The 26,747-nt window shown below is 34.4% G+C and overlaps 1 protein-coding gene across 5 annotated transcripts in view; it reads left to right on the top strand.

Moving 5' to 3' along the window:
• Positions 1–26,747, top strand: part of ANKS1B (ankyrin repeat and sterile alpha motif domain containing 1B) — a 409,682-nt gene that overhangs the window by 28,338 nt on the left and 354,597 nt on the right. For all 5 annotated transcript variants that reach the window (XM_015627528.3, XM_015627530.3, XM_015627525.3 and 2 more), the window contains exons 2-3: positions 17,187–17,267; positions 20,974–21,130. In XM_015627528.3, coding sequence (XP_015483014.1) covers positions 17,187–17,267; positions 20,974–21,130 — 238 coding nt within the window. The remainder of the gene's footprint in view (positions 1–17,186; positions 17,268–20,973; positions 21,131–26,747) is intronic.

Raw genomic sequence — 26,747 nt, 5'->3', positions numbered from 1 at the left:
GCAGATGTCTGTCTTTGCTTATGCAATAACCATATTTAAAATAATTTCAACTTAAAATAAAGTTTTATAGTGTGCTAAGAGATAGTTTCTAACTGTGGATTACATACATATGGATTATTGTTCTTCTCTTGTATTTCATTTGAGATCCATGGGTTGGGTTCTAAGTTTAGAACTATGTACTTCTTTTATTTCACAGTGAATCACATCACTAGAAATAGTAAATGAAGAATTAAAAAAAAATACTACTTTTATAGTATAACTAACTTGAGTTCTCCTTATTTTTAATCTTATGGTTGACCACAAGTTTGTGGTTGATTGATTTCTGCACACATAAGACCATGCAGCTGAAATTAGAACTCCTTGACCTTCAGTGCCTGTAATTCACTTCATCCACCATGTCCAAGTGTAAAGAAGGTAGTACAGCCTGCTAGCAAATCTTCTTGATCTTTTAATGGTTATAGTTGCAGGATGCAACTGGTAGGAGCTGAGTTCAAATAAACTGACTTTTGATTTCTTTCTTCCTTTTTCTTTTGTTTATTTAGTTTGTCTTATACACAGTATTAATTGCATTTAGCTTTTATAGCTGTTTTTGTTGGCATTGGTTAAAACATTTCCTTGAGTCTCTCCTCCCAGTCCCATAGCTGTACAGAACCATTCCAATTTTCCTTCAGTTTTATGTGACAGTGGCCAAGAAATCAGTTCCTTTTTTATTGTGTAAGAAACCAATGGTAAACCAGTTACATTCAAGTTTGAAAGAAGAAGGGGTCCATCTTGAGCTTGAAAAATAGTTTAAATTATTGAATTCAATGCCGTATTATCTTTAAATCAACAGAGGTCATTTGTATCTCTTGCTTTGTAAGATAGTTTTTTTCCATAATGTGATTTATCTGTGGGAAATTTAACTTAAAATTGGTTATGAATAATTCCAGTATATAATCCTATAGTTTGGACTCTTTGTGACTCCAAGTATCTTCAGTGACAGTCTCCCATGCTCAAGTGGACTAGAGCACCTTTTTAACTTCACTGTGATGATTAGGTTTGGAACTGTAGCTCTGCCACCATGTGATCCTTAAGCAATGTCATACAAAATTCTCTCTGTCATACTGAAAGCTGGCTAATCTTTCAGATCAGTATATCCAGTTAAAGATTTCAATTCCTAGAAGCTCTGAATACACTATCAAACCATTTGACCTACTATAGGCTTGTGAACTGTGAGTAGGAGATTTAAGACAGCATTCTGTAGTTTGATTTTATGATCTCAGCCTTCCAGAAGCTGAGACTTTGTCTCAGAGATCAATAGAATGTGTCTCCTGCCCTGCTTCAACTGTGATGAGGCATTGGAACTCCTTTCTTCTCAGTTTAAATTTCCTGATTTATACTTCCTTTTATTTTCCATTTTTAAGGGATTTTCAGAGACAGAACTATGGAAGTTCCTAGTTCCAGCACATTCTTCATCTTGGGTATGGATATCCAACTCTCACTTTCATCCTTGACCTGTTCTCACAAGACAAAAACTTGTTCTTCTTCCTGGAAAGACCATTTAGTTAATTATGGAATATAATATCTCTGCTAAGTGGGACAAGTTTCCAACATTTAACTAGGTCCCTCTCACCTAAGAAGGCTTCTTTCTCCTTGATTTGTGATGACTGGGAAATCAGAAGTGAGAAATGTGTCAGTTTAGTAAGGCTTTGGTGGTCTTTAATTTCAGCTTGTTTTGTATTGGTGGGATTAATTCTTTTTTCCTTACCAGTCACTTCTGCCTTCCTTCTATACAATTTGAAGTTTCTTTCAGAGTCTCTGTTTATAAAACTTAAATGTAGGTATTTTTTGTGTAAAGGATTTTCATATCTATGCATACCTTTACTTTTTTGAACCAAAAAGTACTGCTTTTTTGGTAAGTGTTCTTTCTGCTAAAACGCTGAAGACATTCATGCTGCTGTAGCCATTAGCAATATTTTCCTGGAATAAGTTCATTCTGAGTCCATTGTAGATTCCTTTCTTAAGTTTTTATCACAATGAAACTCCTAGACTGCTTTGCAGGTATACTATGCAGTTATGGGTGTGCTGCTAGGAATTTCCATCAATGTGAGTATGCACATGAAGAAGAAGAGAAAAGAAGAAAAGAAGTTAACAACAGTGGTGTATTGTTTAGGATATTCACATCTACAACTTTCCTCACCCTTATTCTCTATCCAGGCATCAAGCAGTCAAGCAAGGAGCTAAAAAAGGAATTGGGGTCAGTGTACCACCACTTCTCCCTTCTATGCCCGCTGCTGGGAGAATCAAAGGCATAAAGCAGAAGCATGAACCATGGGACAGAGGCTCATCACAATCTGTCTGGACCCAAATTCAAAACAGCGGTGCTCTTGCATCCTCTAAGCTGATAAATGCTGCTGGTGAGAGACAGGCTTCTGCCAAATTTGTGACAGGAATGTGAGGCTGCATCTAACTTTAACATGCCAAAAAACATTTCTGGGTACTGGAAGGTGCCATGTGGCATTCTCCCAAAGAAAGAGCTACCAGGCACAGCTGAAGAATTAGTATGTGCCTAGGGCCTCATAGACAATCTGGATGCAGCAATCCTGCTTAGAAGATTTGAGTAGTGTAGGTGTGGAGCATTCTATGCCAGTATGACCTCAGTGCCAGGAAATAGTTCCAAACATGTTTAGTTTACTATTGCTGGTGCAGCCTGAGCTTCTAAATGGTTCAGAGTTGAAGTGACAAGAGAACTGATATGGCATTCAGGGTCTGGCAGAATGGAGAGTCCTAACCTGCATACAACCCATGACATATTTTCTGGGAGCTAAGCAGAGCCAGATAGTTTTAGTATCTATTGTGCTTTGCTCTCAACAGTATATAAACATTCTAGATCCCAGACTGTCCACTGCTATTTTGTAAATGAGGACTGAAACAACTGTGCCTCTGTTACATGGAAAAGAAGCATATAAAACTCTACTGCCTAAACTGTCTGGAGAATCTGTTAGGTATTTTAGGTTGTTCAGAGGGACTGTGATGTAGGAAAGCAAAAAACCAGTTTCTGTTTGTAAAATTAAAAATACAGTCCTGTACCAGTGTACCTCAATGTGAAGATTTTTGTAACTGTGATGGCTACAAAACTGAAGATGTAAAATTCATCTTGCCATTTAAAAAAAAAAACTCCAAGCTGTTCTGAAATGACTTCATGCCCTGGACTGCTCCTAAAGTTTTGTCTTCTATGTGGCAGAACTATATGATCAACTATGTAAAAATTTGTATTTCACTGTAATGGGAATCTATCCCTTAATTGATTGAACTGATTAAGTTTTTGGTTTTACAAAAAACAGGTCAGAAGTTTTGTTTCTGTTTTGTTTGCTGTATATTTGGTATAGTTTTAGAATTTCTGCAACCATGAACTGCATCCTGGTATTCTGTTTCCATGCCCAGGGAGAAATTAACCTTCAAGCTTTGTTTGACTATGCTTTCATAGAAAATATTTACAAATTCTCTGTGCATTCAATCTACTCTGAACTGTCTTGATCAAAGTCTGTGTAGAATCATGGCTGTATGGAATCTTTATGCTAATAATGTACCCCCAATTAATTCAGTGTCTCAGTTATCAGTATTATGGGAGTATTACAGTATTACAGAAATGCTGTGCTTTCTGTACACATTTTGTGTGTGTTTTTTCAAATTGTGTGCTATCAATGCAGGTCTGTCATATAAGTTTGGTTTGAGCTCTCATGCCTTTTAAGATACCAAGTTCCTTCAGATCACTTTGCACTCTTTTCAGGAGGCTTCTTGAAAATCCAGAAGAGATGGGTATTCCAGTAGTTGGATGGTTTTTAAACATTTACCTTCTACTATCATTACTATTACATTTACTTCTACAATCCCCTCACCCTAGGAAATCCTTGAATTGTGCTAACTTCAGCTTTGTCAGACACATCTATATGAGTTTCTTTGCCTGGGTGGTGGGACCATGGGGAGCCAGTCATGAATTACCAACCAGCTGGGCCTTGGCTAATTTAAAAATTTAATTCCACTAGAATGCTGTTTCTAGTATGACTCTAAATATGACAAGTGTAGTTTTGGTCAGGCTTCAGCACTTGGGGGAAAATGACCCTCTTCTTACTATTTGAAATCTGATTGTGTCCCCTTTGGTGAAATGATGGCTTCATCTGAGTAACTTTTCTGCCAAGACTGAACAAACAGTCAAATCTACTTGTTAAAAGTGACCTTAGAATGAGATGCAGTAAAAGGTCTTTTTTTTTTCCAAGATTAATCAACATTTAAAGTGAATTCAGAATAAGGTAAATTCAGCTGGGGTCTGTTTTTCAGGGGGTTTTGTGTGTTTTAACTGTCTTTTTACAGTTAATATTAAGTAGCTTCTACAGAACCTAGCCCATGTGTATGTCAGAGGCTTTCCCATCTCCATAATTTTCTAAAAACCTACAGCTTTCTGGAGATTTCACAAACAAGGATCCCTTTCTCTCTGCAAATGTATGACCTTTAATGGAAAAAAAAAAAAAAAAAGAAAAGAAAAATATAATTATATTTATAATGAAGGAAAGCAGGATGGAATCTGCCATCCACACATGCATTTCATAACCTTTTTCTTTTGGTGTATCATTTATTTTCTTTTTTGTTTTAGGCCAGTCTAGCCTTGCATGATACATTTAGTTTAGTACCTAAGGTATTTAATTCAGGATTGTTTTTTTCCTGCTGAATTATATAAAGATTTAGGAACATTATTTGAACTAAACATAGCTGAAAAAATCACAGTAATTGTTCCATAAGTCCTTCAGGTACCACAGTGCTGATAGTAGATTAGAGAGAGTTGTGATGAATCATTTTGCATGGTGTCTTATTGTGGAACTGGGATCTCTCCTGCAATGTTTTATTTTTTAAATCTATGATATTAGGAGGAATATTTTCACACAAATTTGGATTCTCTAGATATCTCTTATAAAACAGACAGTAAAGAAAGGACATTAAATTATTACTGTTATGGATGAATTTTGTAATATATTTTACTAAAAGGTATTTGCAAAAACAGATTTTGTGAAGTTTTCTATCAGTTCAATTTAAAGTTACAGAAAGATGCTGAAAGATAATTCTTTAAATATATTCCCCCAAATTTAGCATTTTTATTTTAATATTGCTGAAAAGTTCATGATCCACATAGCTGCAATTCTATGGAGCACTTGCAATACTTATAGAGTAGGTTTCAGGTTCATTTCCTAGAAAACATTCCGTAGTAAAACTATTTGAGGTGCAAAGAATATTTCTTTGTTGATGTCTGATTGGTTTTTGGCAAATTATAAAACACAGTGTTCACTTTAGATACATCTGGAAATAAGTGATGGGTTATTGTTCTTTTTAAGCTGTTTGAAACTATACATCAGCCAACTCTTCCTTTATAGTAGAAGATTCTGTGTCATTTAAACATCTTAGTTTTGAATTTCATTTCTACATTTGATAAGGCTTTTAAATAGAGTAGAAACAATAACTCCTAATGGATTTAAAAAGGGAATTCTAGCATAAATAGACTAAAAATTTACTGAGTATTTTTACTGCAATTACATTTTGCCTTCTAAGCTGTGTGTCATAAATAATTTTATTCAATGAAAAGCATCATGTTGGATGAATTGATTTTTTCTGAGTGATCCAAATGATTACAAGCATATCCTACCAAATACTTTGTCAGTCATAATGAGTATGACCTTTGTAGTTATTTCAGTAACAGTGTTCAGGAAATTTTAAGTGGTGACATTGTTGTTATATATCCAAAAGCTTTGGAAGACCTTTGTAGTGTGTCGCTGTGAAACTTCAGCCTCTAGTTAAAGTATGTAATTTGTCTTTGTGTAAGTAATTTTGTGGTAATAAAAGTATTTCTAGTCATGATCATAGTAATGCTTTGGATGCTGCTGAGGTAATTCTGACCTCTGTTGGCAAAGCACAGCAAATGAAATGTGTACTGAGTAGCATCCTTCTGTTTTGATATTATTTATTTCAAATATGACATGTTGCTGAGAGAAAAAATTAACACATTAATTTTATGTTTTTATTGTTTGAAAGCTTTTTTCTATTCAACTGTTCAGTTAGCTAGAGCATAGAATAGAGAGTTTATGCTCAAACTGTCCTTAGTTAATAACATTATCTGACTTAGTAGTTTTGTACCATGCAATAGTTTCATCCATTGTCATTCTTACTCAGATTTTCTATGCTAAGCCAAAAACATTTGAACATTTCACATTTTAATTGCTCTATATGTTTAAGATTAGATGTTAAAAAGATTCCATCTGAGGTTTGCAGTATGTCTGATAAAGTCTAATCTTCAAGGCTCTGAAAAAACTTGATCAGTTTTGCCCAGTTGTACTTAATGAAGAAGCTAATTTCACCCTGATTGACTTCCTTATTTAACTTGATAATCAGTTTAAGAGAAGAAAGAAATGCTGATGTAATCTGAACAGGTGCAAATTTTTTTTTCCATCTACCGACTATAATTTTTATAATGTATTTGTCATATCTATCTTTATATTTTGTATGTCTTTCCTAATCTGTGTCCTTGTTAACGAAGTTAATACAAAGCTGATGTAAAGAATGAGTGTTAGCACCTGCATGGAGGCAGTCAACATGTAAATAGCCCATGGTAGCATTCTAGCAAATGCAATAAGAGCACCTCTGATTTGAAATTACGTTTCTCCAAAGAACAGACTCAAATTGCTTAATGTCTTTGTTATTAAACATAAACATAATGTTTACATTATAAAATTCAGCATTATAAGAGTCACTCCAGGACAATAGGAAGGAGTTTTAGTACTCTTTTGAATTTGTTTTGATCGAGGTTATTTTCAATTACCTTATACCTTGCAAAAATGTACTGTTGCAGGCTTCTGATGTTCTCTGCCTTTCTCATTGTCTGCTCAGGCCCATGGAATCTGAATAACTGAGAAAATATTCTCACAGCACAAATGTTATGTAGATATTCTACATATGTTACAGGTCATTGATAGACTTCAAGAGGCTTAATATCTCAGGATTTATATTTTGGAAGTTAGTTCTTGGGGCTGTAGTCTTTCACTATTCTGAGTTTATGCTGAAGTTATGGCAGGTTGTCCAAAAGGGTTGGACATTATTGCTGCTATTATGAGATGAAGATATGAAAGCTTTGAATTCAGAATATGGGAAATCATGTGGATAACTGATTTAATATCATATGGATGCAAACTCAAGAAGTGAGAATCTCACATCTGTTACATTTTCATATGTCAAGGTAGGGATTGATTAGATTGATGCAGATATTAATGCTACTGTAGTTGGTTTCTGAATCTCATTTTCAAATCTCAGCATAAATTGAGAATGAGGTGTGAGATGGCCTTCAAGAATCAAGAGGAAATGCAATCACACATTTTTGCTTGTGTATATTTTGCTAGTGTCTGAAAGAATTATTCTACTTTTGAGGAAACCCAGATGAGGAAGGACAAGGTATTAATGCCAGCTGAGTTGCAGACTCTATATATAGCAAACTCTGTTCTGTATGTCCTACAGCTATAACAAAGAGTCTTATCTCAGGTTGGTTTCTAATATGAACAATCTTTAGTGCTGGATTGAGGTCATAGATCTAACAGCATCCATATTCAAAAATTTTTGATGCAAATTGTTACTCTTCCCAGCACTGCTTCCAGTGCCAGAGCTTCAGGAATTTTTATTCCACTTAAACAAATGTCAGTAAGTGTTCCAGGATGCATAATTAATCATTTAGAGGTTTTAAAATCTCCTTTTCTAGTAAATATTGACTTTGCCTCTCTGTGATAAGAATGTGTTTAAAATTGCAAACACCATGAATTTATGATGGATGGGAATAGTGTGTTGGATCTCCAAAAATGAATTGTGGAAAAACCATTTTTCTTATTAAAGATTCAAGGTCAGCAGAATTAGGAAAAAGAATGGCTAAGGGAATATCTGTCCTAATAAAATATGTCATCATATCTGTATTCTTGAAAAAAAGAGAAATAGGACTTCGGTTCAGTTTATTTCTGATAAAAGTAATATTACAGTGGCTTTTTAAATTTTTTATTTTAATCTCAGCTAATTTTTTATACAAAAGAAGGAGTCAGAATGGTCTTTCTGAGAATGTGCTTGGTTCTTCAAAAGAAAACAATGATGTATATACTATACCTCAACATTCATGGTTATATTCATACATGTATTCCATATATGATTCCATTCATGTATGGAATCAAAAAATCACAGAATATGCTGAGTTGGAAAGGACCCACAAGGGTCATCGCGTCCAGCTCGTGGCCTGCACAGCAGCATCCCCCAGAGTCACACCCTGTGCCTGAGAGCATTGTCCAGACGCTCCCCGAGCTCTGTCAGGCTGGTGCTTTGACCACTGCCCTGGGGAGCCTGTTCAGCGCCCAAACACCCTCTGGGGGAAGAACCTGTTTCTAATACCCAACCTAAACCTCTCCTGACACAACTTCAGGCCATTCCCTTGTGTCCTGTCACAAGGGTCACCACAGAGATCAGTGTCTGCCCCTCCTCTTCCCATCATGAGGAAGTTGTAGTTGCCATGAGGTCTCTCCTCAGGTCTCCTCCAGGCTGAACAGACCAAGTGTCCTCACAGACACTTCCCCTCAAGGCCCTTCACCATCACTGTAACTCTCCTTTGGTTGCTCTCTGTTTTATATCATTCTTATATTGTGGCACCCAAACCTGCACACAGGACTGGAGGTGCACTAATGCAGAGTAGAATGGGACAATCCCCTCCCTCAAACAACTGGCGAGTGAGTGTTTGATGTACTTGGAATCATGAGATATGCAAGGGCTTTCACAGTGCTTCAGAAGATTGTTTTCTGTTGTGCTTATAGAAAAAAAATAATGATTCTTTATGTAATTTTACTAAATATTAGTTGTCTGAAAAGAGTTGAAAAAACTCAGTATTTATTTATGAAGGTTGTTTAATATATGAATGTACCCATAAGTATTGTATTCACACTGAAGAAATATATAGCCAAGGCAATTAGCCTTTCTCTATTATATAGCCTAATACTAAATAGCACAGTGAGCTGTGTTCCTGGTTAACCTTCATCTCTATATGATCAATCTCTAGATCTTACACAAAGTGCCTAGGTCAGGTTCATAACAAGTACTTAGAACCCAACTACCTCACACATTTTAGGGGGCCCAAACTCATGATCCGACGGGTGTGGAGTTGCTCTTCATAGGAACAATTAATCTGATGCACTGATCTTCAGAATTAGCCATGTGGTATTCTTTCAGATTGCTCAGATCACCTAAGATCATACATGGAGATACCATTGGCAATGGTTTTAGAACATGATTCACATTGCTTAAACATGAATGATTTTGCTTATTAAAGGTACTGCCTGCTAATCTCGTTTTGAACTGTGTATTTTCATAATTTAGTAGTTGTTCTTACAGCATTCTTCTGCAGGATGATGCCAAATGAGAGGTAATGTTTTTTTCTGTCAGAATGACTGGGTTTTCAAGGACAGGACTCTGGATTGAATCCAAAGATCTGTCTGACTCATCATTGACAAGTTGGAATTACTATGGTTCTCTGTGGACTAAGCAAAACCCCAGCTTGTCCCTATAGACAAGTGGAATACAGAGGAACACTTCTGTCATAACTGATGAAGGCTTCCTCTCTTTTAACCACTCCAGGCAAATTGGTCTTGACTGTAAAAGTTAACCAGTACTACTCAGGAACATTTTGCTTTCTGAATATAGCCACAGTATTATGCAGCATACTCAGCCACTGTACTTTTACATGAGTAGTCCATAAGGAATGATGAAACCAGACTGGTGAGATAAAGGTCAAATGCAAAGTTACCTTATATATGACAGATTTTTAAAATAAAGTATAACTAATTGATTTCCTATTCCTGTGTTGACATCATCCTGAAGTCAATGTGTTTCTCCTTTTGGTTTTTCATATTAACTGATTTTTTACAACATTTAAAGTGATGTAATTATTAAGACTATCAGGATAAAATTACATACCCTCAAGGGAAATTAATTGCAGCTGCAAGTAAACAAAGTTCTATCTCAGTTAAAATAGTTCATGTGGCTTCTGTTCAGGTTTAGTTTATTTAGATTTTACCATACAGAGTATTTAATTGGAAAGACTGAGTGCTCATCAACATGTTTTTCTAGGTAGATTCTTTCCCAAACTGGGCATACCTAAATTTGAATGTAGTTATGCATGTACATACTGTCCAATCTGAAGAGTTGTAGGACATGCCTCCCAATGATCTATGTCAACCATACAAGACCACAGGTTTCTCTAGTATTTTTAATATAGATCTCCAAAGTTGACTCACAAAATACTTAGTAAAACTTCAGCAGAAGCCTCCTGGTCATCTTTTGTTCGCCAAAATTTAACCTTCTCCCTCTCAGATGACATCACCTCCTTGATTGGTCTTAACTTCAGAGACCTGCAGCCACACAGAGCTGGCTCCCTCACCTACTTTGCTGACTAATCCAGCTTGGTCTTCATTAGTAATCACACACTGTCTCCATGGACACATGTGGGTCCTCTGATCCAAGGTCTCCTTCCAGTTTTTGGTATGCAGACCCTTGTTTGCTCATTTCCTGGCCAGACTGACATATATTCTCACTAACCCATCATCTCACTCAGGGGCAGGCAGTTTGGCCCTCATGCATGCACACAGGACAGAGGCCCTTGCCCAAGAAAGTAGAATCAGAATTTAACAAGACTGAGTGCAGGACACAGCCAGCCTATTGTGCTGCAGAACCAGCTCTACACATGAGATCAACCCTTTTTGTCCCTTTATCCTTTATCCCTCTATCTTCTCAAACTTGTTCCTCCTCAAATCACCTAAATTCATCCCTTACCCCACCTTTGGTTCCTCCCCTAAATATCCCATCAGAAATCTTACTTAATCCACATGTCCTGTAGCCCTAGAGAGTAGTGTCTCTCAGCTTGAATTGTTTCCTGTTGATGTGTGTCACCCCTGAGCAGTGAGGTGGAGGCTCTCACAGCACAGTTTTGAGAGGGACCCCAACAAGGTGTGTCTTTCCCTGCTGTGGGGTTGTTGCCCTCTGCTGGAGTTACATAGATGGGCTTTTAATGCACTGGTGACACTTCTGTGGTGAGCTTCTGAGTAGTGGTGCTAGGGTATTACTTGGTTTGCCCACCTTCTGTTGTCCCTTTGTGCTCCTTTGTATATAAACAGGAGCTGTTTATTACATAACCTAACATGTAAATAAGAATTTATGTCGTTTCCAATTATCTCAGTACTATTCCAGCCTGTTCGTTGGGTACTTCACAATCGTAATGTCCTCATTTACAGGTTCTATCATTTCTCACCTCAGTAGTTCCTTTGAAGTTGTTTCTTAAGTCCTAACTCTATCAAAAGGTTTTTTGTAAAACTTTTTTTTTTCAATTACAAATCTTTATCCTGAGGCTGTTCAAAGGATAAGGCCATATTGACTCTCTGTAAGACTCGTCACAACTAAGTCTTTTCTGGATATCCAGGACTTTGGTATCTCTATGTGTCTGGCTTTCTGCGTCTCCTCAGCCACACACTGACCTTCAGTCATTTATATTCAGCCTTTTCATAATTCTTTCCATTGCAGAAGCAATGGATGGCAGGTTGGACTAATGATGGTAGGGGTCTCATCATTCTCCAACCAAAAATACAGTTAGTAACAGGAAGAATGGTAGTGAGCAAGTATACTAGGTTATCTATTGGACATAAAGGTTATTTTCATACTTTGAAGTGCTGCCACCCTACTCCCAAATTTTAGTCTGGGCAGATGTAGTCTGTTAAATCTGTCAGTGTTCATTTACCAGTGATATTTCACGACACTTGATAAACAATAATTACTGGTAAGATACTGTTTTTTGAGTCTTACGTTGTTGGACATAATCCCATTCTTCTACATGTTTTCTTAAATTACATTTCCATGCTTGTGTTATCACTGTAAGTGTTGATCCTCCTGCTTGCATATTTGGAAAAAGATCTTTTTCTAACCCACTGTTTTAGCTAGCTCTTAGTATAGTAATGAGTAAATGTTGTATACTAAATAATCAAACTCATAATATGTATTGCACTTGAGAGATCAAATGGAAATCATGAACTGAACAGATTCAGTATGGAAATAAGAGAACAGTTTAGTGGAATTCTCCAGTTTTGCAGACTTACAGTAAGGTCAAGACTGTAAACAGATCAAAGTTAAAGAAAGCAAATGGAATAAGCTGCTTTAGAGCCTGAACTTGAGTAACATCCTTAATCCATGAACAGTTGAATTTTGTTGTATTATTTATAATGAAACAACTAAACAACAGGAATCACATAGGAGATAAGCACATTCAAAGTTGAAATGTTTTTGAGTCACATTTCACACTGATGCAACAAAAGTTCTTAACTGGAATTATATATACAATAAGCTTTAAGCATAAAATCAGTATTAATTGAATTGATAATAATTTGTCATTTGTCATTCCATTTATTTTTAATTAAAATAAAATTATTATTTTAATTTGAGATTTTTAATTCTCAGTTGCTTCATGCAACAGGTTTTTTGATACTGGAAAGAAGATCAAAGATAGCCTTACTCAAAATATCATCTTCTGTTTTCAGTTTAATACCTATAACTGCACCTGTTTGAAATTAATCCTAAAATACATTTTTCAATGTTTATTCCCCATGTACAGTTATTTATTAGGCTTTAAAATATGACTTTCTAAAAGGGTTTTATCTCCACTGCTCCTAAAAGCAAATATTTAAATTTACTTTCTTTGAAGTAATTTGAAAATGTACCTCAAATTCAGCAAATGAGTGTTAATAATAGGTAAAACCATGCATGAAAAAGAAATACAAATTTTTATAGAATAATTTATCTGGCATAAAACTGGATTCTACCAAAGATGAATCCATAGAAAGAAAAAAATTCAAATTTACTAAAATGATACACTTCTATATTTGATAAGTAATATTATTAATATATAGGTTAGAGGAAGAGTTGTCAATGTGGTATATTTGTGCATGAAATAGAGAATGGGAGCTATTTTTCTGCTGTTCACAATAAGTAACAGTATTATTATTATTTGTCTGAATCATGATACACATTATTGTGTAAAAGTTTGCATTTTCAAAATTCTCTGTAATACTGACCATGTACTTTGTATAAAGTGACTTAGCACAACTGAACATGTGCAGGAATGTAGGCAGAGTACTAATAAAGAGCCTAGCTGTGTGCTCAAAAGACTTGATTCAATGTGCTTCTGTCAGATTAACAAAAAGCATTGAAATTCTGGAAGATTTTGGCTGAGAACAAGATAAATTCCTGTAATATGTATTTATTCTGTGGAACACAGAAACAGTAAGAGGCTGTGTAAATCTGAACTGGTGTTTGCCATTGACATCAATGGAAAGAGGATGAAGGTCAGAATGTCATGTCATCAGGCAGTTTTCTAAGATTTTTAAAAATTCTTATCATTGTTCACCAAAAATATTTTCCTTTCACCTTAGCAAAACTACCATATAAGGACCAGAAATATTTTTGCATAGTCATGAAATAGTATAATGATAATGGAGTGATATAATGCAGATATATATACAGAGAGGAAATGCGATGCCTAAAAAAATGATGTGTTCCTTGCAAGTGTAGTTCTTGTACTATTGATGGAGAATGTGTTTGTGATGACTATCTGGAAAAAGCTTTTATTTCCTTGCTTTTCTTTTAATTTGTGTGTCACAACAGCCATTTCACAATTATTTCTTTCCAGAAAGCATAGCAAAATAAGAAATCAATCAACTAATCATGTTTTTATCTGTCATTGTCATGTTTCTTTGAAATACTACTCTTTATATGTAACTATTTAAGCAGATGGAAAAAAAAAAGGAAACCAATAGTAATTTTCTGACCAAGTAAAGACTATTTTCAATTAATATTTGACATCACTTCATAAGGTCAATATACTTTGTCCACAGTGAAAGTGGACTGTAAGAAGGAGATCTTTCTGCTTTCAGCAATAATGTAGATAGTATAACAGACTTCTGTTAATTTTTGCTTTACTTTGGCAAGATGTCATGGAAGTAACTAATTGATAATCATGGTTTAATTCATTATTGAATGAAAACTAGTTTTTTTTCACAAAAAGCAGTTTCAATTACTTTCTTAAAATACATTAAGTAATAGGAAGGTTTTAGTTTACTGATGTACATAGGAAAACAGATTCCTAACTTACTAATGCATGCCCCATTAAGAAGTTTGATTACTGACTGCATCAAAATATTAGAAGAAATATATTTTTGAGAACATTCAATATTAATGATATTCTAAAGAACCGCTAATTTTCTGTCAACAAATATTCTTTTCTGGAGATTGAATGGTATTTGTTTTTTACCAGATTCTCCTTAGTGTTGCTTTCACAGATGTTTTAATGCACAGATAAATCAATATATTTAATGATTCTTCACAGATCATATATGTTTATGATACTAAAGAAAGGATATTTAGGTTTTTCCTCAATCTCTATTCCACTTTTGTTTGAAGTCAAATGCTTTGTATGGAACTTATAGACGACTGGACTTTTGTCCCGCTGTATTCTGATTGCCAGAGAAGGGCTTTAGCTGAAGCTGGGAGTTTTAGCATGTAAGAATTTGTATTCAGACTGTCCAATTTGAATTTGATTCTCAGTTATCAAAGCATAAATATCCCATGTAGATATATATACTGGACCTGCATTCCTTTTGTAGGAAATAATGTTCCAATACTGTCGCAGTCCAAGAGAGGATTTCTGCACTGGGCCAAGGGATGAGTCCTGCAGCCGAGTCCTGCTCGTGCTTGCTGTGTTCTGTAGTTTGATAACCACGCTGTGATTTTGGGCATGTCTTTGTGTACCCTTTGGGAGCTGCCAGTGATTAGTCTGTCCATCCTGTCTTGTGTCTCTGAGTCATCAGCATTTACTCATTGTCTTTTGTCCTTTGCCTCTCACCCACCCAATCTGCATGTCCTGAGGAGTTTCACATAAGTGCATTTATATATGCCTTAATAAAGTTTCAGAGCTGTTTTTTTATAAATCAGAATAGTTTCAGTTCAAAAATATTTCCTAAGATCAGGGTCAGGAAATACAACGTTTTAATTAATAAGTGGATTAAAGAAGAAAATTAGGAGAGAATGAATAAGTATTATCTTATGTGTCGAGTTTTGGTGGGAGGTTTTTGTTTTTAGTTTTTTTGTGTTTTTTTTTGTTTTTTATTCATGATGCCTAGCACATCATGAACAGTACATGAACTCTTGGATCCTTGCATTTTGAAAAAAACAACCAACAGACAAATCCCAACAACTCTAAGTCAAAGCAAGCAAGGTATCAAAATCAAGTAAATTATGTTCTGGTTGGTAGTGTATTTTCTTTTTTGGTAATATTTAAAATCTTACTTTCTATACACTTCTTGTTTTCTTCATTCTCCTATAAGCTGGTATACATCAAAGGATGAAAATATAATTCAATCAATAAGTCAATAATTGATAAACACTATGCAAAAGTATAAGGGAGGTTGTACCTTATCAATAAATAAAGATTTATTTCCTTCTAGTAAATAGAAAGCTTGGCCTTTGCATTACAAATAACATCTGTCTATCAGGAGCTATATGTTCAGGAACTTAATTTTTACTATTCCATGAAGTTAAAATAATTTCCTTTAATTGAAAAGATTAGAGTCACTTTTCATATCTGAAAGTTGCCTTCTGTAGAAAAGAACATCTGTAGATGTTGGAGCAGATTTTTTAAAAAGTAACTTTTTTTTTTTTCTTCTTTGCACCCAAGAAAATAATTCAATCCTGTTCTTCCAAGAAATTAAATTGCAGGGAGAGGTGAGGTACCCAGCATTATGTAGAATTATGCTCACTGCAGAACACAATGTTTCACACAAATAATTCTGTATGCACACAGTATTACTTGGGGGGAAACAACTTCTTCATTTTATGAGCTAATGAATCACTCCAATACACACAATCAAAAAGAGACCAGTCTAGATCAGTATTCCCTAGTGTGCATATATATATATATATATGTATATAAATATATATTCCATTTTATTGAATCTGTAATAAAATACAGATTCAATAGTAAATAATTCTTAAAAATCATATATTAAGCATAATGTCATTTTACTAATGTAGATAATGAAAAATGTCAATATGAAAAATTCTTTTTACTTATTAGTTTCAAATTATTTTTTTTAAACTACAGCACTTGATTCTAATGTATGAAGTGAAATGAAATATGGCTTGCCAATGGATATTTAGCATGGTATTAGAAACTAAAGAAAACAGACTGTAATTCAGGAATCAAAATTTTGTACTCAGGAAGTGTTAATACTGATGATTGAAAACTGTTACAGAAGTGTAAATTGCTTCTTTAAGGGATACAATCAGTTTCAAATGTAATCGGTTAGACAAAATAGCCGGCTAGTTCTCAACACACCTCTGTTATCCAATTTCCAGGGCTTGGTTTTGTTGTTGGTTTTGGTAGATTAGCACCCATGATTTCCACTTTGAAACAAAATCTGTCCTTTATTGTTTTTTGGAGAGTCCGTAATAGATCATGAAACTGGTTAAACAGGATATGTAATGAAGTTGAGTGTAAAATATAGAAAGATAACAAAATAGAATTTAATTTATTTTTAAAGCCTTATCTAATTTATTTTAAGTATATAATCAGCTAAAGTGGGAGCTAAAATATCAAGTTAAGTAAAAAGAATAAATTTCCTGTGCCTTTAAACAATTTGATTGGTTCCAACTAATCTGATGCTTGTTTGATTCTAGACTGACCTAAAGACAATGATTACATACTTGTGGAAAAGTAGTACAAAATAAGATGATAACCTCAGTGTAATTACCAGAATAATAGAGGGAGAAGAGATCTAATTGAAATGACTATTCTGTCATTAGTCTTTGAGTCTGCCCTATATACAGTTCATGACTCATATATAGATGGATGTGTAAAATTATTTTTATAAATAAATTATATTGCTATCAAGATGACATTTGCTATTTTAAGTTTCTTTCAAGGTAATTCATCTCTTTAAGTTTTATCATACTTGTTGTTGCAGAGATCTTTAGATTATTTGTGGATTAAATTTCTGACACTTCTGTACTTGCCAAGCCAAAAAATTGACTTCACAATTTTTCTGTATTTGCAGCATCTGGCGAGGACCAAACATAAACTGCACTGACAGTTCAGGTTATACTGCTTTACATCATGCAGCTTTAAATGGACACAAGTAAGTGCCTCACATTTAGTTTTTATGTAGAATGGTATTTAACTGTGTAATGCAAGAAAATACAGCATAGTTCTGTGATTTGTACCAAAAATTGGCAAACCCTGACTTTTTAAAAAAAGCCTTCTTTCCGGTGGAATATATTAATATAAGATGTTTTGACACTGTCCTCAGTATTAATAAGTAGTAATGACAAATGTGAAATGTTTAAAACTATTGATTCTATACTGCTTCTTCCAAATTCTTCCTCAGTTTTGGGGAAATTTAGCATTGTTACTGCTAGTCTTGGCTCTAGTGTTTTTCCAATGCTGGGAAATCACAGCAGAAAATATTGTGTTATGTTTCTGTGTGTATATACATATGTATAGAGTGTGAACATTTCAGGAAGCAATTTTGTGAAACAGAACAGTAGAGATTAATTGTTATCAAAGCAAAAGTAACATGAAAAAAAATATTTAGTAATTATACACTTGAAAGCAGGAAAAAGAAGGATATTTTCACTAAAGAAAGTTTTGACATAAAGCTTTGGTTTACTCCTCTGTGGAAGGTAAGGAATTGATCCAAACTCAGCTGAAATTAAGAGTGATTTGTATGAATTTTAATGTGATTTTGGACTATCCATAAAATAACACATGTATATATAATTATTATGTGTTTAGTGTACACATTGCACAATTTTTTGCATCGTTCTAAGGATAAATTAAAATTTTAGGATGTGCTTCAATTGTATTCTAGAAAGGTGCCTATTTTCTTTAGGATGGATTAATCTTTTGATGAATATGGGACATTTTTTCTAAATAAATATGTGAAGTAAACTCTTGAACCAGATATTGTGCATTTTCCAAAGTTTCAGCTGTGTAGGAAGGTTCAGAATAATCCTTTAATATATTTTTATCTCCATGAAATTAGGTCTAAGTTTTTATTATGGTCTGTTAAACTCAGCATTTTTGTTCATGATTTATGGATTGTTTCTAGTGCTATTGCTAATTTTTGACTGACCAAACCCCAAGCATTGGCTTGCAAAGATTGCTGATTTTAAATAGATGAAAACTGGGTTTAGTGTATTTAATACTGGCAATAAAATAATAGTTACACAGAAAGTTAAAAATATTGTTGTATAAACATTGAAACTATCAGAGGTTTCAAGTGAATCCTAGCAATATAAAGTATCAAATCCCAAAACATACAAAAGCCAAATGATGATTTTAGATGTAGTATTGACCAATCTTTTTCTGAGGACAGGGAGGACTTAAAAATGTGGATTAATGTACAGCAGCAGATATAACTACAGCCTTCGAAAAGTGCAATGTTGGCTGCTATGACCCTGTACACTCACAGCAGGATAAGTAACAGTAACTGACATCACAATTATACCTTCTTATATTAAAGTAAACTGAAATACATCATGAGATGTTTTGTGATAAATCATGAGGGTTTCAGGACCTGTTATCCAAGCCATTATACTGATCCTGCTGCAACAGTAGCACAGTCAGCAAGAGAATTGGACAGACACCTGGTGACTCTAATTTTGTTAGTCATCACAAATAAAAAATAAATTACTTTACACTCTATTTGAGTTTTCAAACTTGATATTCAAAATCAAAATGGCATACAATCATTTGACACAAGAATCTTCCCACTTAGGAGAAGTTCCTGTCCTTTAAAAACTTCTGGGATTTTAATTTTTCCCACTTTACACTAGGTTGAACCTGAGGGATTTCAAAGTTTTTCAAGAAAAGTAAGAACATAAGAATTTGTGGCTGAGATACTTTTTGGACACCATTGTTCAAATCCTTGCTTGATCACTGTGTGTGATGAATTCCCTCCTCCTTGGTTATTCTGGGATCATTTTCTTTCCTTGGGAAACTATTCAGCTTTATCTAAGTAATTAAATCATATCTGGGGCAGACACTGGAATCTCAGTCTCCCTAAGTAATTTCACTTATCCCAGTAATGTTACTGGGCTAAGGACTTTGAGTCTCCTCCTCTCTGAAATGTATTTGCACAAAATGAAAAAGTTCTGCCAAAGCACTAAAGAAGTCTCACCCTAGATAAGTGTAATGGGTTAGGGTATTCTTGAAGGATGAAGGAGATGCATGTTCTATTTTGTAGCTTGAATCTCACAATAGATTCTCCCCAAAAATTCCTGTTTGTTTTTATCTCTAGATTTCATCTGTGCAGGGCTTTTCTACTGACTTTCTTCCACATAGTTGAATTTATGCTTCCTCTGTTTGGTCTTCCTTTCAGATGAACTGCTGTGTACATCTAGCTCTCATTGGACCATTTACTGCAAAAACTAACTATTATTTAATGGGAAGTCTCTCAAACCTTACGTGTACTAAAAAGTTTCCCTCAGGAGTCCCTTTTCTGGAACTTTTTGTGTAGCAGAAGTCTTTCTGTAGTGGAGCTGCTCTTTCTTGGCTGTTCTCATGGTATTTGACCTTGTCAGGAGTAACCAAAGTCCAGCTTAAATTTTCCTCAAAGCTTTGATGAGATGACTCCAGTATCTTTTGAAGTCAGCTGGGAGTTTCTTTTGACCTGGATATATTCCCTCATAACTTGCCACATTTTTCTTTCAATATGCAATTAAATAAGGTTCCTTCAAGGTTGGAAGAATAATTGCCTTAGATTTATCTTCTGTCTTAATTTGTAGTCAATTTTGTAGTCATTTTTGGTCATAATATAGGCTACATTGAGCTCCCTCCCCTCACTGATTTTTTGAGCCAAATCATTAAGTCAGTGTTTCCATATTTGTAAAAAGTGTGCATAGAACTGCCCACACTGGATCATAGATTCTCTTAGCTTAATAACTAGTGAGACTTGACTGTGTCAAATTATGAGACTACAACTGCAGCAATAAGACAGAATTTATTTACTTTCTGACATACTTGGTAATGTTATCATAACACACAGCTGATTTTTATGTTTAGCTTTTGAAGTTAAGTACAGGATACTGCTTAAAAATCAGGGATGCAATATACCAACTTATGCTAATCTTTCACTTAATGTATGGTAAGCCACACCAAAAGTGCTGAAAGGAATATAAAGAGAATTAAAATAGCAATAAGTCACTTTTCCCCTCACTGCTACAAGGCAGCTGAATGCGGGAAATGAAAACAGAAGCAGTTATTTCACAGAAGTTATACATAGAAGCTATTTCAAATACCTAGCTAGATCATCATTAAATTGTTTCCTAACTATCTTTGAGATAATGCCTTAAAGAAGAGGAAAAACTATTACTTAAGCCTGACGGTAAATTATCCTCTTGTCATCCTGCCTCCAGAATTCAGCAGTGATGGGGCCAAGAGTATTTCTCTGCCTTTAGTGCCTTGAGGGACATGCCCAGGTTCTAGATGGGAAAATTCTAAAAATGATTCTGTGGCCAGGTGATCCTATTAAAAGAAACAGATTCAGAAAGCAGATGATAATATTGTTGATGGTATTCATAAGAAGCAAGAATCATTACAATGAATAGCATTTTGTCTATGTTTTACTATTTAATTTTCAGAAATGATTATATTAATAATCAATTAATTAATTAAACAATATTATTATAGTCTTCACTCTTTGTAGCTGTTTCACTTGAGGTACAGATTTGGGATTTTTTTTCTATTTTCCATTATAAAAATATTGGTAATATGTATGTTCATGTAAAAACTTAATAAAATTAGCTTCCTGTCCATTTTTAGATTTACCTCCTGTTTTCCAGGGATATAGTTCTCAAATTACTTCAGTATGAAGCATCAACTAATGTAGCAGATAATAAAGGTTACTTTCCTATTCACTTGGCTGCTTGGAGAGGAGATGTAGATATTGTGAAGATTCTCATCCATCATGGACCATCACACTCCAGAGTGAATGAACAGGTGAAGTGATAAAAAATATTTATGTGCATCATCAGAAAAAAACCCTGCACATATTCTTTAGGTCTAAACAATTTATAGACAAGTTAAAAAGGTCTATTTTCCATTGTTTCAGTAATTTCTTCTCCAATATTGATAAAATCTTCCATTATAAACATACCAGATACATTTCTTCTGGGTAGACACTGACCTAAAGAATATTAGATTAAAAAGTATGGAAAAAACTTCTGTTTGTTTTGGAAAAATCACATGAAGAAATACTCTAACTATGCATCTTTTCTGTATGGTTGTAAATTTGCACAAACTTTGTGGTTTTTTTACTATATTAGATATTAAGTTCCTGAAAATCTTTGAGATAAAATTAATGTCCTTGGAATATTTTAAGAGTACTGTAAATTATCAGATATCCAGAGGTAAATCAAAAACCAGATGGACTGCATGGATTCATGTGCAGCAGAAAGGACACATAAAAAGCCCAAGAAAAGTTATAAGAGTATTACAGTGTGTAAGGGCAGTATAAGCACGTTGCATTCTGCTGTCAAACATATGGTACACCTTCTGTTTTTATTCTGTATATTCTTACATGGTCCATTCATAGGATTAGTATTTAGAAATAGAAAGAAGCTGATTAAAATTTGACACCATCTAGGCTGACCTGCTGAAGAACTGTAAGTAGGCTGTGAAATACAGATAGTAAGTATTAAGCAATTGCATTTGCTGGGGTGGTCAGTTGGAATGTGAAGGTGGGAGTCATCTCCTAATTCAGATCTAAGCTATAATGTCTATATTGCCTGCATGTGCACCTCTTGGCTCCACAGAGGTCTTGTCTGTGTAATCACAGGAGCCAACAGGGCTATTCAGATGACTGAAATATTCAGGGCTATTCAGATGACTGAAATATTCATATGCATGTCCAAACACAGAAATGCAGTACCTTCTGAGGCCCTGCACTAACTGAGACATCTGCATGGGCCCAAGAGTGTGACAGAGAGTGTTCAGAATTTCCAGGTCCTTGTGGAGTGGGTGGTAATGTCAAGGTATGGTACCACCTGGCACCCCACAGCACATCAAATGGCAAAGTGCAATCCAACAAATTAATTGTCCTCTCAGTGCCTACGTTAGTGTGGCCAGAAGGCAGACTGTGAAAAGATAAGAAATGTGAGACCTAGATTGCAAACACTTAACCAGTGAGAGATGCCATGCTTTGAGTAATCTATTTGATCTCTGAAATTATGCACCTAGCCATTGGAATCCATACAATACTTAGGATATGAATATCAAGTATTAGTGCAGAAAATATAGGAAAATAAAGTAATAAAATATGTCCACATGACAGTTTTCTGGGAAATCCTGTAATACTCTGACACATTCTAGAAAAAAAACAAAACTCAGAATTTGTCATTCTGTGATTTCAGTTTCAGATTAACATAATTATCCAACTTTCTCATTCTCATCAGCTGTCTTATGTAGGATGAAACCAGTTGAACTGTAGGATTATCTTTTGTCAAGGAGAGGTTTTTTACAGTTTTATTTATGCACCAAAACAAAAAGCAACTGTTGGATCGTAAGTCACACATTTGCTTGAAGACATGACGTATATTCTACTGACAGAATACTGGAAGCTGTGTAGAAACTTCAGAGAGGGTGAGAGTGAAAAAGATATTTCAGTAAGATTAGAAAGAGAAACATAAATTCAAACCCACTTCTCCCCAATCCCACATGTATCTGCAGACTTCTAGAATACTGTCAAACTTGATTAGGTGTGCTGTATCTGGTTTGGTCACTGGAGCAAATAAGCAGGAATACCCTGATACTTCTATATGCCAGTGACTCAAGAAAGATCCTCAGATGTCCTCCTGTTTATGCATTTAACCCAAAAACGTGTGAGCAATTCTCACAATAAATGTTGCATCTTAAGTCTTATAAGAGAATCTTAATCATATTAAAAACTTTGAACTCATGCATACAGAGTTTTTCTGACCTTATAAATTCCTTGGTGTTCCACTCTAGACAATGGCCAGGTTTAGTATGTGGACTACTTTGGTGGCACCTACTTTCCTCTGCTAATTAGCACTGTACGCAGGAGAATATTCTCTGTATCCCAGGAAGAGGGAAATGTCATGTTGTTGTACAGCCACCTCCACCCACGTATCCTCAAATAACGCCTGAGAGGCATCCTCACCCTGACGTCTGGTGTACATTCATATGAGCCTGTAGGATTCTCAGGCTTTTGCTAATTTGCAGAGAGGCTCTCTAAGGCAGGTCACTCCACAAAGCTCTCATAACTTCTCTCTGGAGCTGAAGCTATGGCTTGTAAGAAATCCTGGACTACTTTTCTTTCCTTTTTCTTCTGGTAGTTGGAGATAAGGACATCCATTTTCCATTACACTTTTTCACCACGGCAAACAGTGCACTCAAGTCAGATGTTTTTCCTCTGATTTTGCTGTGGTTTTTCTGTTTGTTTGTTGGGTTTTTTTTAGAGATCACATTAAGATGTAATTGTTTGCATTTTAAGAAAATAATTTTCTTCATGATTTTAAAATTATTGCAACTAATTTGTAACACATTTTTGTTTTCATCTATCTGATGGAAATCCTATGAAAGTAATTCTTCTAAATACTTATGTGAAAAAAATTAACAACTGAACAAAGAAATAAGCGACAAGTTCATGATGCATAAATGTATATTACATGAAATAATGGATTTTATGTGGTATATTTTAAATTGATCAAACTGCATTCTACACTTTCAAAATGCAGTAAAGTAGTACCATAGTATCATATCCAACCATATCCAGCATATAAAGCTCTGAATGCCCCCTGCTGTTCCTATTACATAAAATTGGAACAAACAGTAAAGAGACAAACAGTTAAATGACAATTATACTGTGGGGGTGGTGGAATGTAGACTGGCAACTCTACACACAAAGAACAGTTACAGCATAACAATTACAAAAGAAGAATTCTATCCCTGTTTAATGTAGGAGTCTTGACTGGTGTGGTGTGTTTTAAATCATAAAATATGGTGACATTGCAAAAATATGTTTAACTTCATTGATGAAGATTTAAAATGGTGTAAATTTTAAACTGAATTAAGATAGTATGAGATCAAGATTTGTTAATTGCTAATACCAAATAAAATAAAAAGGTATGCTGTTAATACTCAAACTACTTACATATTTATTTATGTAAGGACATCTAGATAGCTAAAACATTTATTGTGGCAACTTTCATCATAAAATTGCATAATCAATAACAAATCCTAATCTGTGAAAAAATGGTTAATTTTCAGTCACATATAGGTCAATATATAGTATTTGTTTTTTTCTCGGGAAAAAAATGTGAATAAAATCAGGGATAAATAGAAATATATATTATTAAATACAAATAAAATATGTTCCAATTGTATATATATAGACATACATACAGAATATGAATTGTGAAAAATTTACAGGGAAAAATGCAAACACTTCTGAAATTTTTATGGATTCGATGTGCTGTAGAATTTGCCTGTACCTCAAATTGTAGTTGCCACAAAACCCACCCACATTTCTTTAAAGCTGTTCAACAATTCTTCTGAAATGTGAAGAAAAATAGTTCAGGACGCATTTATTTGATGTAAACACCTAAATTTTAACATATTGCTAATTTCTCCACATCATCCAAATGAAACACATATATGTTTCTCTCAATGACACCTCAGGACTTCCAGTTCCAAAATAGCCTGCAAACACAGTATTTTTCAAATTAATTTGCTTTTACCCTTCAATTAATTTGAGACTAGTGGATGAATTTCAGAGTTTCCCTTGCAAGTCTTACTGTACTTTCATTTGAAGAAAAAAAGGTGCACACGCAATCTTTCTGATTTAAGCCAAATGCGAAAATAAATTGGAAATTTTTTTTTCAAAGTAGTCAACCATATTGCATTACTTTTGTATATTGTTTACATAAGTAAAAGTGAATTTCAGTGGGAAGTCAGTAGATTTGATTTTGATTAACACTGAATACTTTGCAGATAAACTTATTTTATTTTTTCAGAATTATTAACTTCTTGGTGGAAGTTCTCAGGAAACTGTCTTCCTGATTTAATACATAAAGTAAGACCATCCTGAGGTCATTCCTTTCTCTGTCTTGCATTTATTCTTTCACTTCTTTTTTTCTATTTAATTTTTTAGTTATTAAAGTCTTAATTTTTGTGTTGTTTTTCCTCTAGTTGACTACATTTGAGTATATTCAGCATATAGATAGATATTTCTAAAATCTCCCATTGTTCCCTCCTTCTTTAATTTAAACTTAAATTCTCATTTCATAACTGAGAAAATAGCAAAAAGCTTTTTGTAACAAATCTTTTGTTCACTTACTTTACATTGGGATTATGTGACAAAGAAATGGCTCAGTGATTTAGGAAGTCTCCTTTTTCAAGTTCAGCATCAAAACTCTTCGATAAATAAAAGAGGTGAGCATCCTTTGGAAAGGTCTGTTAAATCACTCCTGGAGTTATTATTGCTTGTACAGTACTTACATGGACTTTAAGAGATTTAAAACTTGCTTGTCAAAAAAAAAAATAAAAAAGACTACACAACTATGCAATAAATGTCCTGAATTTACCCACAGTTTAATAGTGGCTTCACAAGGGCCTATATAATATTCATGATAGCCATTCATTTTCTTGATACTTCCTGTACTTCTTCACTATCAGACTGCCAAGCTACAATAACTGTCTCTATAATGTATTTGCTAATGTGCCCTCTAATGAATAGACCTCAAGATACGCTGTACATTTTGCAGTGGCACACATCCTTAGCAGCTAAATGATGTAGCACAGCCTGAAATACTGATGAGATGCAGAGCTGTGAAGGCACAATTCAGTTTGCAGCCACACCAGCCTGAGTGGAAGAGAAGAGATTCAGAGAAAGGCTACAAAAGGTCATGATTATGCCCATAAAAAGACCCTTGTAACAAATAATAAAGAAAATTTTTAAAAGGTTAAAAGCTAAATCATAGAATGCTTTCCTTATTTCTGAACAAGATCTTTTGGACGTAAGAGTAACTATTTTAATAATAAAAATATTATTAGAGAATATTAGAGACTTTTTTAATACTATGTTTGCATAATATTGCTCTATTTTTTTACCTTACATTTTGTATGTCTTTAGTTGGTTCTTATTTCTTGATCTTTCTTTTTCTAGAACCATTCAGTCATAGAATCTGTCTTGTAGTTGCTAATATATCATGAAGTATCTGAAATTTCTATGAGGATTCTAGTCTTTTTCATCAGCACTTGATGTATTATTTAGTCCTTGGATATCAAATTTAAAGCCTAATTACAGAATAGTAATTCGCATGCAGATACTTTATAGCTGATTACCTGCTCATTTGAAATGACTGTTAACACATAAACTTTCTGTACTCAAGACACAATTGTATATGCTTGGAACTGAAAATACAGGCAACAGCACTAAATTATTACCAATTTATTGGAGAATTTTTTGTCACATCTTTAAATTATTGCTTCAGAACAGTATGTGGCTTTAGAGATACGAAGACAAACTACCTTAAAAACAATAGTCCTCTCCTCTCCTCTCCTCTCCTCTCCTCTCCTCTCCTCTCCTCTCCTCTCC

This window comes from Parus major, chromosome 1A, assembly GCF_001522545.3.
Source record: "Parus major isolate Abel chromosome 1A, Parus_major1.1, whole genome shotgun sequence".
Classification (NCBI taxonomy): Eukaryota; Metazoa; Chordata; class Aves; order Passeriformes; family Paridae; genus Parus; species Parus major.
Note: the sequence above shows the minus strand (reverse complement) of the source record. Positions and strands in the feature narration are given on the sequence as shown.